The sequence below is a fragment of the Perognathus longimembris genome, chromosome 5, assembly GCF_023159225.1.
Source record: "Perognathus longimembris pacificus isolate PPM17 chromosome 5, ASM2315922v1, whole genome shotgun sequence".
Classification (NCBI taxonomy): domain Eukaryota; kingdom Metazoa; phylum Chordata; class Mammalia; order Rodentia; family Heteromyidae; genus Perognathus; species Perognathus longimembris.
Window position 1 is genome coordinate 50,134,372 of NC_063165.1, and position 15,289 is coordinate 50,149,660.

At 45.9% G+C, this 15,289-nt stretch overlaps 1 protein-coding gene across 1 annotated transcript in view; it reads right to left on the reverse strand.

Moving 5' to 3' along the window:
* Positions 1 to 9,593: 9,593 nt before the first annotated feature.
* Heg1 (heart development protein with EGF like domains 1) overlaps positions 9,594 to 15,289 on the reverse strand; it is a 93,177-nt gene continuing 87,481 nt past the window's right edge. The window contains exon 18 of the mRNA XM_048345831.1: positions 9,594 to 11,916. Within this exon, the coding sequence (XP_048201788.1) occupies positions 11,767 to 11,916 (150 nt within the window). The 3' untranslated portion in view covers positions 9,594 to 11,766. The remainder of the gene's footprint in view (positions 11,917 to 15,289) is intronic.

Here is a 15,289-nt window from a genome sequence, read left to right on the forward strand (position 1 = left end):
CCACACAGAATCTTTGTCACACTAGTCAACTGGACTACTATGGCACAAGAACCTATTGTAGACAGCATGCAAACAAATGAGGCTGTGTTTCTATACCATTTCATTTCTGTACTCTAACACTTGGATTCTATATATAATTTTTGCATTTTGTAAAATGATCACTTCCCCTCCTCCTGCCCAGCTATTTAAAATAATTACTTGTAGTTTGTGGGTCTTCTAGAAGCAGGCCATTGCTGAATAGAAACCTATGGAATGTAGCTGTCAACTCTCTCCAGAGCTTGCTGGCTGTCTAGACTTGGGCCAGTGGCTTCATAAGGCCTGGCCCTCCCTCACCAGAGTAGGAGCTCAGCTCTGCCCCCAAATATCTGGAATAGGCACTGAAGAGTGATGCCTTAGATTCCCTAAGCCTCGACCTTCAAATCATGTCACAAACCACCATCATCCAGAGCTCTTTCCTGGCACAGGGGTAAACAATCCCCAGCACCGCTTTCCTCCTTTAACTCAAGTCTGAGAAGTCAATAGAATAGGCAGGTTCTTATGCACAAAATCACTGGGTCGGGGGGAAGTAAGTTAACAGGGCAGACATATGGGAGACTTAAGGGCTGATTCCAGGTTTCAATGGCCATGAGGTTCTGTTTGTTATGCTGGGTCATTTCTATTTCACGCACATATGATCTGTGCCTGCCACACACTCTTCCCTGTCTTCCAACCAGGTCTCCTCATAGAATGTTCTGCTCGCTGGGCTTGCTGACATGCCCTCTCCCCTATACCTAAAGCCCACGTGCTTTTATGACACATACTTTCGATGACAACACATGCCTTGGTTAAGTGCAATAAACTCACTGTTTAGACCCTGGACCCTTATTATAGTTCTTCCGTGAGCCATTTATATAATCTTGAGAAAAATCCTCCCCCCATCTCCAGGTTCTGTATCTGTAAATTGCAAGTGGGAGCTGACTGACACCATCATTTCCGGAACTGCTTTCCAGATTTAGCCTCCCGATTAGGTGTTATTACCCATGTACTGCCACATTCCTGTATTAGTAAGAGCAATGCGAAGTTCTTATTTCTAATGAAAAGGATCCAGAAAGGAATGGACCCTCCACCTTAAGGTACATGACACAATACACTATTAATAGACACAACACCCCTACCATGACAATTGCTGGCATACTGACAAGGATATTTTAGAATAAGTTACCCAAAGAGGCCATCTTGGTTTTCAGCCAAAGGCACCAAGAAGGTAGAAAAGAGGTATTATGGAATGGGGAGGGGCTGAAAAGAAAGCTCCTCTCAAATACTTGTTAAGTATGTACTATGTGCTCACATAAGGGACTTTAGGAGTTGATAACAAAACAAACAGACTAATGACTAACATAGAAAATTATGTGGTTTTGTGTTTTTCTTTTGCTTCTCTTTGGTCCTGGAGATTGAATTCAGGGCCTCATGCTTGCTAGGCCGGTGCGCTATCACTTGAGCCCCAGAAATTAGTTAGGGCTCTAGGGTAGGGGGAACTGAGCTGAAAACAGGCAGATGATTCTTCCAGTTCCTCATTGGAAATGCAGAGCAAATGAGCTTCCTGGTCCTCAGAGGAGAGGAAATGTGAGCACACACTGATACTGGAGTTTGAACTCAGAGCCCAGGCACTGTCCCTTAGTTTTTTTTCCCCCTCGCTCAAGACTGGCCCTCTCTCACTTGAGCCACACCCGCACTTCTGGCTTTTTTTTTTTTTTTTTCTTTTGGCCAGTCCTGGGCCTTGGACTCAGGGCCTGAGCACTGTCCCTGGCTTCTTCCCGCTCAAGGCTAGCACTCTGCCACTTGAGCCACAGCGCCGCTTCTGGCCATTTTCTGTATATGTGGTGCTGGGGAATCGAACCTAGGGCCTCGTGTATCCAAGGCAGGCACTCTTGCCACTAGGCTATATCCCCAGCCCCACTTCTGGCTTTTTGATGGTTAATTGGAGATAAGAGTCTTATAGGCTTTTCTGGCGGAGCTGGTTTTGAATAGTGATCCTCAGATCTCATCCTTCTGAGTCGCTGGGGTTAGGTGTGAGCTACTGGCACCTGACCTCAAAAACTTTTTATTATTGAGGGGGAAAAGTGACCTCAGGGCTGCCGACGAGGAATGGATATTAAAACAAAAAACCTATCACCTTCTATCGCCTTTATAAAAAATAAGAATTTTAAAAATTACAACCAAAAAAGCAGAAAGGATATAATAATGAGGTACCATTTAAGTTGAGGACATTTTTATTTTTGAATGTTTCCTTCACTACTCCATGTATTTGTCCTCAATCCTGTGGTCACATCTTCCTGCCCCAGCACTCAGCACAGACAGGATTGATAAGCATTGGCCTTTAGAAGCACTGACAGGACTTTTTTTTTTCTTTTTGCCAGTCCTGGGGTTTGAACTCTGGGCCTGGGTACTGTTTCTGAGCTCCTTTTGCTGAAACTAGTGCTTTACCACTTGAACCACAGCACTATTTCCAGCTTTTTCTGTGATTAATTGGACTCTCATAGACTTTCTTGCTCAGGCTTGCTTCGAACTTTGATCCTTAGATCTCAGCCTCCTGAGTAACTAGGATTACAGCACCTGGCTAGGATTTATGAGCACTGTGTTACTATAGCTACAAATAAAACCTGCTTTAATTCTCAGGTTAAAATGACCACAACCAGATAGATCCCCTGGTCTCTAGGAAGGAGCAGGTGAGTTAACCCACCAGAAAGGAACAAGATACTCCAGGTTGTGAGCGAAGGGAGTAGAGAAACAAGGAAGATGGACTTTATCCCTAACTTATTCTAGTTATCAGGCTAAATATAGATTGAGTTCTATGTGGATTATGAAATTATGGTGTAAGGTCCAATACAATTCTTGCTCTGCTGATAATATCACAATGATAATGCCTTACAGTGGGATTTCCCCAATATGAACTAAATAGGAGAGAAGGGCAGGAGGAGATCAATATTCTAGTTTTTTTCTTTTTATTCCAAGACAGCCACTTCAAGCATACCTACCATGGAGACTACACATTTTTTGTTTTTGTTTTTGCCAGTCCTGGGGCTTAAAGTCAGGGCCTGAGCACTGTCCCTGGCTTCTTTTTGCTCAAGGCTAGCACTCTACCACTTGAACCATAGCACCACTTCTGGCTTTTTCTGTTTATGTGGTGTTGAGGAATCGAACCCAGGGCTTCATGCATGCTAGAAAAGCACTCTACCACTAGGTCACAGTCCCAGCCCCTAAACATTTTTTAAATACTTTATCTCAGACCCAGAGCCTTAAACACATTTTATTATTGAGATATGCCCTAGTGACATCCTGATTAAATCATTCAACCTATCTTTAGATTAGATATTATCATTTCTGCTGGGTTATGGAGGAAGATAATAAGGGTTGGAATAATTAAGACATTCACACAGCTAATAAATTTAACCAGGTCACACAGCTACTAAGCAGTAGAGGTACACTTAGAACCTACATCATTCTGACTCAAAAGCCCATCCCTATCACCCAGCTTCACATACCAAGTTTGATAAATATTAGCCATGCGATCAATACACATTTCTGACTTTTATCAGACAGTTTAGTTTATAAGACAATACAGCTTTTTAAACGATGATAGTACATGCTTCCATGGTGCTAAACCTTGGAATCAAGCAATTCTGATGCTCTGTAGTGACCAGTGTGCTTCAGGGAGCTCAACTCCTCCTAATGGGCTAAGTAATGATGCAACGAGTGACTCCTGAATCTTCATGCTCTCTCCAATAAGTGAGCAAGCTTATTCTTCACCTTTGTCCAATCCAAGCTATGTTCACCTTGGCCACTTACAACCCAGCATGTATTCCCATGTATTTTTTAGGTCTGAGCCTGAGATTCAAACTTGGTACCTGATGCTTTCTCTCATTGGCTAGTGCTCTACCAACTGAACCGTGCCTCCACCCCAATCCATTGGTTCTTAAAGGGTCATCCCAGATGCCAGACATTTCACTTCCACTCACATTTCTTTGGCCAAAGCTCGTCTCACAACCACACTTCAAAGAGGATGGGGATATTCATCCTACTGTATGACTGGAAGGAAGAAAGCTGGAAGGATTTGGTGAACAGAAGAAATCATTTTTCCTACCTCCAGGCAGCTGCTCATGTTTCTTTTTCTTTTTTTCTTTTTTTTTGGCCAGTCCTGGGGCTTGGACTCAGGGCCTGAGCACTGTCCCTGGTTTCTTTTTGCTCAAGGCTAGCACTCTACCACTTGAGCCACAGCATCACTTCTGGCTTTTTCTATATATTTGTGGTGCTGAGGAATCGAACCCAAGGCTTCATGTATGCAAGGGAAGCACTCTACTGCTAAGCCACATTCCCAGCCCATTTTCTTTTCTATCTTTCCCAGAATGCAATATAAATGGATTCACTCAGTGCCTACCCTTCAATGTCCAGCTTTTTCACTGAGCACAATGCTTCTGAGACTCATCCATGTGGTGTCCTGTTACTTGGAGTGTTCTCTCGCTGAAGCTGTTCTGCAGTTCTGCAGGTGCAGGGAGAAAGGGAATATGGGTTCTTCCCAAATGCCTGCTTGAGCCCTGTTATCAAGAGATCTTTACGAAGGCTTCAGTTCAAGTAATATATTCAGTTCAGCTACATATCCATGCATGGGCAGTAAGTCTCCAGCTACTAGAGCAGATGACTCGCCCATCCACTTACTCCTTACTCTTTGTTTCATTAAGTTCCTACTGAGGGCCAAGCACCAGCTTAATGTTTAACTGGACCACACTGGTTCTTGTGCCCACAAAGTTAGGATCACTGTTACCCAGGACAGGCTACAGAAGTGAAGGGGAAATGGCCACATCACTTTGATAAGCTATATTCTCTAGGGGAAATCACTAGTGAAGAGCATCAAATTGACTTCAGTTCTGTTGCTGTCTTTCATTTTGGTGGCAGGTGGGCCCTGTTCATGAGAACCGACATGTGTCATTTCATAGTCCAGAGAATCTTAATTCTTTTCATCTTTATAGCTCTGACAGGCAATAAATATGCATCCCTGTCAGGACACTGGGGTTTGGAAAAGTGGCAGACTCTTGGGCCTGACATGACTTGGGAAAAATAGCCAGAGACTATTGGAGGCTGTCTTGTACCAACTGATAGCACAGAAGGGTTTTGTGAGACCACAAAAATCAGCATCTTTATTCCTGGCATCACTCTTGAATCCCAAGGTTCCTGCTCACTGGGCCAGGTTGCTGCATGAAGTCACCATCCAGTTCTGAGACAGCTGCTCTGGACTTTCAGCCTGCAGTATGGGAGGTCCCTGCCCCGGGAGAGCTATAGATCGTTCACCTCACCTGTACTGCCAAGCAACTGCCCAACTCCAAGGATCTAAAAATACTTTTGAGACCTTTCCATGTTGACAAGACAAATCCTGGCAGAGATTCAGCCTGGCCACATGTACAAGTAGGATAAACACTAAGACTAACCTCATGTATACAGCAGAACATTTCCCATTTTACAATTACGAGGGATTATCCAACAATAACCAAGAACTCACCTAAGTACTCATTGAAAGAAATTGTGCAAGATATTATGCTAAGTGGAATAAACACATGGAAGGCACGGTCTGACATTCTGGAGGCAAAGGCAGTGTGAGAGTGAGTCCAAAGCCAGTGTGGGTTACATTAGTGAGCTTACATGGTGAAACTCTGTCTCTGAAATCCAAGGGCTGGGGCCTCGAATTTAGTTGGTTTGGCTCACATTCTGGAGGCCCAAACCCTGGCAGCACAGTATTGGTGCAGCTCAGCTCTGGAGAACACCCTCCCAGAGGCTTCACAGTAGGAAAATCAATCCTCGGGGGAAGAGTACATGTATGAGGAAGTGATCACACTGCAAAACAGGAAGGCAAAGAGAGAAACAGGGAACGCTCCAACCCCCCCCAGCTGACTGAAGGACTTCCCACTAGGTCCCACCTATACCAGTCCCAAACATCACCACCAGGACCAAAACCCCGACACACAAACCTTTGGATGAATCACATCCAAACCATAACTAGGCAGGGAATCTTAAAAAGAGTCAGATAAAGAGAAACAGAAGAGAATGGGTAGAGACGAACCATTGGGGGGAAGTGGGTTAACGTGTACAAACTTATGTAAGACAAGTAGGTCTAGAGTACATACAGCCCGAGTATTGACATTTTTTGTTTAAATAGTAAAGTTTAGAGGTCTTAGCATGGTGTCACACATCTGTAATCCCAGCTATTTGTAAGGTGTGGAAATGATGTTTATGTCTGCCTGCTTGTGCAGAAACAGGAGTTAGCACTGGGTTCCTGTGAAGATGATTGGGGACTGAGGGCGGAATCTGAGTCTAGGGAGCTGATCAGAACACTGTTTTTCCATTCAGAAATTTCTGGCTGAGCCACAGCCTGATTTCATCTGCTAAAAAGTTGTCTTTGTGCTTCAAACTACTTTGACTGGCCTGCTCCAGGGCTATGGCTTTTCCCTCAAGCAGATGAGGCTTCTCTTTTTACCATGCTAGGCACCCCTGAGGCAGTTCATGAACACCTATCTAGCCCTGCAACGACATGGCATGGCCACCACAAGAATTGCATGTGTGTGCGGAGGAGGGTATGGGGAGGGGGATGCCACTGTGTGAAGGTCCCTCAGATTCTGTGTCCTGAGCAAGGCTTCCTGTCCTTCTAGGAGGAAAGCTTTCCTGGAGTGGTAGCAGGAAGTAACTGTGTCTCAATCAGTAACTTATGCCCTGTAGTTCAGAGAGGAAAGTAAACAGAAGCAGGTGTCGCGTCTGAGTTAGATCTGTTATCACTGAGGTGCAGTTATACATCCAGGCACAGAGACTAGGAAATGACAGCTTCCCACATTTTCCCTTCCGGAGGTCATTGCAAGGACACTTTCATGCAAAGTAACTTTGCTGGAGTCTGGTATCGTCTGGTTGTTATAAAGCCAAGAGCAAAAACACAGTGAAAATATTAATTTTATTGCATCATTTTCCTGACTAGAACGCCAGACTTACCGTGGATATAAGTATAAAAATAACCAAATTCTTACAAATAATATTTTGCTGCTACAGTACTAAATAATTAGTGGAGGCTGCAATTATAATACAACTTTAAATAACATTCTTATAGTGGACCTAACACAATCAACCAGGATCTAAGGGCAAACAGTTTACAAAAGGGAAACCTAAGACAATGTGAAAACTCAAAACAGTTCATACTTCAAGCTCCACTTAGCCATAATTGCAAATGCAGCAACAAAAACATCACTGAAGCTCACAGCAACGCATGGTGAAACAATCATGTGCTATTTAAGGCCAGGCCTAGGACAGAAGGGTTAAGTGTGCTGGGTCAGTTTCCCACACGAACTGCTTCCATCCCATCCCTGCCAGCTCCTATTTCCTACCCACAAATTCTGCAACAAAATGCATTAAACACACCATAAAAACAATAGAACCAGAATCTAATAAGCAACTCCTTTGAAATGTCCTCTTTTATAAGGCCCATGGGGCAGATCAAGTCTCAGCTCTCTCTTCAGACCTAAAGAAAGAGCCCCTTTTGGTTTTACACTTTTGAATAAGTTAAAGTTTTCATTAGATGGGAAGAGTATAACGTTTTTGGTGAGATACTTAAGTTCAACAAATGAATTGGCATTTAATACTGGAATGTTCCTACTATTTTAGCCAGTTTTCTTCTTTGGGGGTGTGAGAAAAGAAAAAAAACACACCACACATTCTCTAAACCATGTTTGCTTAAAAAATGCACACAAGAACCTTGGACAATACTTTGTCAAGAAAAAAAGAGACAGGACTGGGTATGGTGATGAGGACACCAGTAATGTCGGCAAATGGGAGGCTGAGGTGGGTGGATCATGAGTTTGAGGCCAGCCTGGGTTACATAAAGATCCTTTTTCAAAAACAAAAATGTCCCTTTCTAGCCCCACAAAAGCTTTAGATTAAAAAAAAAATCCCTCTGATACTAAGGGAAATTTTAAATAAAATATATTACTGATATTCCAGGCTCTGCATACTTCCTCTCTCCACTCATCTTCTAAAATCAAAGTGCATTCTAGAACTATGGGTCAAACTCTTTGTCTAGAGTAAGGCTAAACTTATCCAAGGGCAACACAACTCTCCAGCTCTACTTGTCCATGTGGTTTCATAGTAACTGGGCACCAGACACCTCAGGGCACGGTGGCTTAACGGGACACCAAAAGGCCAGTGTGAAAGCGTGACCCTAATGTGCCTGTTCTGGAACTTTCTGCCTGCATAGAGAGCATCCTTCAGAGATTTATTCTTAGGTAGTCATCCACACTCCTCTCCTGTAGTCCATCCAACATTTAAGGGTTACCAGTTCGAGAAATCAAGTCGCATCTTGGGTTTTGACCTCAAATGCTATCCACCAGCTAGACTGCACCAGCCACTCAGCCATCGTGACCCTAAAGTGACTTTGGAGTTTTGGAAAAGAACCTTCCCCACAAAGGACAGAGACCTATCAGCCTTTTAAGCTATTCAACTACATGCCCCACTCTGATGGCGTTGGGTGCAAAAATACTGCTCGCAGGTGTGGGAGCGAAGGCTCCACGTGGGGAACGAGGCAGGCAGCCCTCAATGGATGCAGGTCTGCCTGCGCTTGTCAGAAACCCACGGGGGGGCCATCTTGCAGTTCCTCCAGCCGTAGCCACGTACCAATGCACACTTAACACAGCCTGCCACCATTTTCTTCAAGACACACACGAGTGTCCAAGAAAAATATGCCAAAAAAAAATCTGAAAGGGAACTTTCAAAAAAGGCTATCAGGTTTTTATTTTTGCACTTCTGTAGTCATGAGTTACTGCTCCTTATTAAATTCCTTTAAAAAGTGATTTGTGAGGCCCAGGCTTTCTGTCTTTGGGTGGAAGTGCGCTGTGCAGCAAGATGTCTGCCAGGAGGGTGAGTGGGGAGACCTCCCTGGCTCAGTCACAGGGTGGGTGAGTGAGGGTTGGGGTGTGAGATTTACCTCCACATTGCCAAACTATTTATCATCTCTGGAGGTTTTGCAGTCTGGGAAATGAGCACTTTCACAGCCAACTAACAAGGATGCTGCAAGGCCAAGTACCTTGTGCACAACCCGATCACGGGAAGAACATGAGATGTTTGTTATGTCCTAGTACCCTGGGGCTCATGGGACAAAAAGGAAACGGAAGCTAAGACACCCTGAGCCTGCCATCCGGGATGGACCTCGCCCCTCCCTCAGCTGCATGCAGCAGGATTCTGGCTCTTCCTCACACAAGCACCAAATGGCTGGTGTCACCCTGCAGAACCAAGGTCTTTCAGTGAACACCGACTGCTCACTCCACACGTGAGGCCTGCTGCTGAGTGCTGAGCCCCGAGCCCCAGCTGAGAGCTCCAGGGGCAGGTGTGGGTCCACCCAGTGCTGAAACCCTCCTTTACGGCCGCTGACATCCTACCAGCTGTTTCCTCTTGGCCCAGGCAGGCTAGTCTAGGGGTCCTAACCCTAGAGGAGTAACCCCAGCTTCTCCCCCATGACGCACAGGGCACACTGGGTGGCTGTGGTGCCTGCCCCTTTCTCTGACCTCAGGATGCTTACCCACTTCACAAGCCTCCTGGGAATTGGCCATGCTGTGAGCACCTTGCTTGGTGCCCTCTTTTTTTCACAGTAGAAAACAAAGCAAGACTCTAAATCCACTCTACCTGGACAAGACTCATGAGCAGGCAAGCATTTTAAGAACTCACATGCTTCTAGACTCTGGGACTCTTCCTAAGAACACTTCTAAGACAGAACCCCTTGGTTTTGTGGGGCTGAAGGCTTCCGGTCCCGATAGAGGAGATGATCTTCCAGCTGTGATGGCGGCTGATGACAGCACGACGTGACTGGACACAGCCCCTTGCTGGCTCTCGGCAGGGCAGCGAGGCCTGGAGAGCAGCAGATGCGCTGCATACGGAGCTGGGGCAGGCTGCCAGGCCTGCTGGCTCAGGTGAGCTGAGGGAAGGAGCTCTGAGTTCTCCAGTTAGATGAGGGGCACAAGGGCCACTTGGTTCCAGAGATATGTGTAAGACTCAATGTTCAAGACAGTGGCGAGCTCGAAGCTGTCAGTTAATACCCATGGCCAACAGGACTCTTTTTGTGCTTGTGAGATAAGCACACCTGAACTGCTAAAATCCGTGCACCTCACTACCCGTGCTCTAGCAGGTAGGGGAGCAGCGGCAGCGGCGGCCTCAGGAGCTCTGGCTTCATACAGCACTACAGGCTTTGAAGAAACACACATTTCAGGGCAGACAGTCCCCAGCACGGGACCACTGCTGGAAATGTGGGCCACTGGGCCCCCAAGCAAGAGCTGGGACGATCGTCGTCCCTCCGTGCTCCCTCCCCTACACCACCATGGGCCCAGACACTGAACACGGTTCCACGGTTAGACAAGGAGCACTGAACATGCCCCCTTGCAGGACCCAGTCAGAGGCACAACCAACAAGGCACGGGGGGCATTTCCTTCCCCTAGCCAGCCAGTGCTCACGCATACTAGAACTGTTTCCACAGAGTGCTACCCAGGGACAGAGAGGGACCAGTGACCAGGCGAGAGAACAGAAGCTACATCTTCAGTGAGCAAGCAGCTCTGGGTAGTTAGTTTAAACACTGAGTTTGTGGACACGTTTAGAGACACAAGGATTAGCAGGTAAGCACACTTACCTGTAGCTCTGTGCTACCTCCCTACGTTTCCTCGGGAACACCATGGAAATCTAATATCTAATTTAGCCCATTTCTCTAACCATGTTCAGCTGCAGGGACTACAGCAGGCTTTTCTCTAGTGGTGAAATACTGGCTTACACCTCCACACCTGCATTCAGCTTTCTATTCTCACTCTATCCATAGTGGCCTCTGGTTTCTGCCATGGTGGTCAGAGGAGCAGGAACCATGGGTTCCCTCGTGGTGAGAAGTACTCCCCCCACCCCAAACCAGGACCAGCCACCTCTGCCTACCCCCCGCCCCACACCAATCTGTCAGCCTCATCATTGCGGCAGCTGGATGCCTCTATCTCAAACCAAATGTAAGTTGTTTTGCCCTGATTTGCACTTGCTTGAAAATGGGAGATGGAACTGCAAGGTGGAAAAACCCTTTAGACTGCAATAAACGTGTCACCTCAACTGGAAAAGCAAGTGGAAGTTGTGCGCTCTGCCTTACCCATGTCCTTTTCTCCCTGAGGGGAGAGCCTGGAAACGAGCATAAGGCCGCTGGGAAGTATGAAAGCACTGCTGGCTGCAGCATCTCTGGGTCACAGTGGTACATCCCTCCCCCTCTGTTTCACACACAGGAACTGGGCAGGGAAACAAAGCGCCAGCACCTGGCTGTGATGAATCACCAAACGGTGTCTCATGAAAAGAAGCCCTCTTTCTGGAACAGTCTTGAAACAAACCAGGAGGAAACCTCCCTGTCCAATGTGCTAAAGTGCAAACCAAGGAAAAACCGGGTCCTTGCAATGATACCTAGTGGCCCGCCATGGCTCCAGTCACCACTGGTGCCAGCGGCACGCGACAGCGCTCAGAGACTCTGGTGGTACTGCCCACAGTCCGTTCACAGTAGCAATGAAGGTGCCAAGTGAGCAGCCTGCCAGTCCACATGCAGCCCTTCCCGTCCACTGCGGTCACGCCTGTCCCTCTTTCTGTGTGCCACTTATGGGGAGGTGGGGGGAGGGGGGCTCTGACAAGTCCTGGGAGCAGCCAGTGTGCTCTGAACCACAGGGGTCCCGGAACTGGCTCAGGGCAACAGGCCTCTTTCCTGACTCAAAAATAGTCTCTCCTCCTGCTCTCATCACTGATGAAGGATGGGTTATACTGTCCGGGGAAGATGCAGGAGTGCCGTGACCCGGGCAATCCAGTGTAGGCTGGGTACAGGCCGTTCCGTTCAAGTTCAGGATTCCTCACGTTTGTGGGCTGTTGCCAAAGAAAAAAGAAGAAGATTCAGTTATTCTTGGATTTAAATTTAAGAGAATGATACATTTTAGTAAACATATGCTGGCAGTAGCTATAAATAGCAGAGCAAGATCTGACCTAGAATTCAGGACCCTCACAGATCTGTCTCCTTCCTTCCTTCCTTTCATTTTGATTTTTTGAGATATGGTCCTATTGTGTCCCAGACTGAGCCCAAACTTTCTATATAAAGCTCATCTTAAATGTAAGATCTTCCTTTCTTAGCCTCCCAAATGCTAGGATTACAAGCATGTACCACCATACCTGGCCTATCTTTCTGTGGAATCTGGGATGTATTTGTCCCTATTTTAAAAAGAGGATTAAGGTGCTGCAATTTGAGCTACTCAGGAGGCTGAGATCTGAAGACTGAGATTCAAAGCCAGCCCAGGCATAAAAGTTCATGAGACTCTCTCTCCAATAAACTATCCTCCAAAAAAGCCAAAAGTGGAGCAGTGGTAGTGTTAGTCTTGAGCAAAAGAAGCTCAGGGACAGTACTGAGGCCTTGAGTTTAAACCCCAGGAACAGCACAAAAAAAGGGAGGCATGGAATTAATTGGTGGTTCATGCCTGTAATCCTAACTACTCAGAAGGCTGAGATCTGAATACCATGGTTCAGAGTCAGCCTGGGCAGGAAAGTACATGAGACTCTTATCTCCAATTAACCACCAAAAAGTCCAAAGTAGAACTATGGTTCCAGTGGTAGAGTGCTGGCCATGAGCAAAAACTCAGGTACAGTGTTCAGGCCTTGAATTCAAGCCCCAGGACTGGCACAAAAAGTGGTGGTGGTTGGGGGATTAAACTGCATTAAGGGGCTGGGGATTTAGCTCAGTGGAAGAGCGCCTGCCTGGTGGGTGCAAGGCCCCGAGTTCGGTCCTTAGCTCTGGAAAAAAAAAAAAAAAAACTATAAAAGACTAAACTGCACTAATTAACAAGGTGTCTGCAAATGAACAAGGAAATAGCAAAAAGCAAAACACACACACACACACACACACACACACACACACAAAACAAAAACCAAGCTTCCTGGTGAAGGCCCCATGGGGCAAGGTCTCCTGGCTATTCTGATAAGTCTTTCACAGTAGCTTCAGAGTTGAACATGTTCTCTTGGCAGAAATAAAATATGGGACCTGTGCATTATAAATGCAAACCTACAAGAGCCAAAGGTGGGACTCACCTGCACCCCACCTGTGCCTACTGAGAGGAACATCTTGTCCACTCAGGTGAGCTTTATTTTGTAATTTTAGGCTTTGCTTCTACAGACTACTCAGCCTACTGCAAAGATAGGGTTCATTTAAAAAAAAGTTTATAGTTTCTTAGAGAGATCTTTAACCTAAAATAAGGGGGTATGGTAGAGGCAGTCAGATACTAGGATGCATAAATGGGCTATCTGGGGCCACAGTAGCAGACTGTGGGCTGGGGGCATCCAGTCTCCTTGCTGTGCTCTGAACTGTCACACACCACTGAGGACAATGGTTAAGGCACACAAGGTTTGCAGCTTTGTTTCTGTTCAGACACAAAATACAAGATTTGTGTGGGGCTGAGAAATGCATCAGAGAAAAGAAGATGGCAGTGGGGGGATGTTTGTCCTGGGATGGATATTGATAGTACAATGGAAAGAGAGGTGATGGGATTGCATAGCAAGGACAGAGATTGGAAGGTGACACACAGAAATTATAGCCTGTCAGTCTCAGAAAAAAATGTCCCTCAGTTCTTATAGGAATTCAGACACTGTCCCTGGTTGAGTGGTAGCAGTCACTGGAGAGAGGAGCAGGGGAGAAGTGGTCCTGAGGGTACATACAGATTTCTATTGGAGTGGGAGAAAGTGCAAGGCCTTTCGGGGAGTCCAGGGTGGGAAGGGGAGGGTAAGGAAGGGCAGGAGTTGCCAACATTATAAATAGATCTTGCCTTTCCACTCCCTGCCCTCAAAGTAAGTGTGGTCCCCCAAGATAGTCTGCGGGACACTTCGGCATCTGCTGTACAGTTCTCTGAAAAGGAACAAGACATAGTGACACACAGGTCTTCTAAGGGATCTCTGAAGGACTTTGGCTAAAATGGAAATGTCGTGACATCCTCAGAACTTTGCAGTTCTCTCCTATTTGTGGGCCCTGCCCAGATTTAAGTTGTTAACTAGGTGTATTTTAAGCAACTCATTAGCTAAGAGCCATAGAAACACATGGTGAAGTTGGGTCTTCACGGACACCACCCACCTGTTGTCGATCCCACTACACTGGAGCAAAGGTGTTTGGGTACCTCTGGGGAAACTATCTGCCCAATTATGGTGTCAATTATGAAAGGAAAAGGACTTCCCTAGGAAAGCAGATTACAAAACCTTATGCAAAAATAGGAACAAAAACATTTTAGGGCTGGGGATATAGCCTAGTGGCAAGAGTGCCTGCCTCGGATACACGAGGCCCTAGGTTCGATTCCCCAGCACCACATATACAGAAAATGGCCAGAAGCGGCGCTGTGGCTCAAGTGGCAGAGTGCTAGCCTTGAGCGGGAAGAAGCCAGGGACAGTGCTCAGGCCCTGAGTCCAAGGCCCAGGACTGGCCAAAAAAAAAAAAAAAAAAACATTTTAACTAGAGCCAAGTTTGGATCTACATTTATCTCTTTCATTTCTCATTCTACTCTCAGGTTCAAATGTTCCACTGAGCACACTGTAACAAACAGCTCCCTAACATGAAGAAACCTGCCCCTCCCATCCAAAGTCTGATCATCACCACTAATCCCCATAGCAGCCAAAGGGACAGGGGTTTCTCTAATGAGACTGTCTAGTGCCATTAAGGCCTCACAGGGCTATGTAACATGTTTATTGCTATACCTTGAACTGATGAGAAGTCACCTGACATCTGTTTACTTTTGGGTTCAGATATCCTGGTTTGTGTTTGCTTTATGATCGACACAGCATAAAGTAAAGAAACTGGGCGGGGTAGAGGAATAAGACTTGGGTTAAATTCAATGTGGGACAGAAATAGCTGGGGCTCAAAGTGTTCACCTGTTTTTATAAACGATACAGTCCCGGACTGGATAGAGACACTTATGATGAAAGATCTGGGGAATTTATAGTCTCTACTAAATCTCTGAAAAAGTGTTTGACGATGATGATTGTGAAATATTCTTGTTATACCTTTTCTGGTTCCAGTTTTAACTACTTAAACATACCAGGTTATGTAAATGACTTTTTGGACATAAAGATGAAAGCAAGGGCTGAATATCACTAAATTCTTTCTTGATCTTACAGTTTCCATTCCTGTAATCTAAAGAGTTGGGTTTGTGGATTATTACCATAAGGTGCTACTTGGAAATAGTCTTTATATCTCAGTGCATGCAAATAGGTC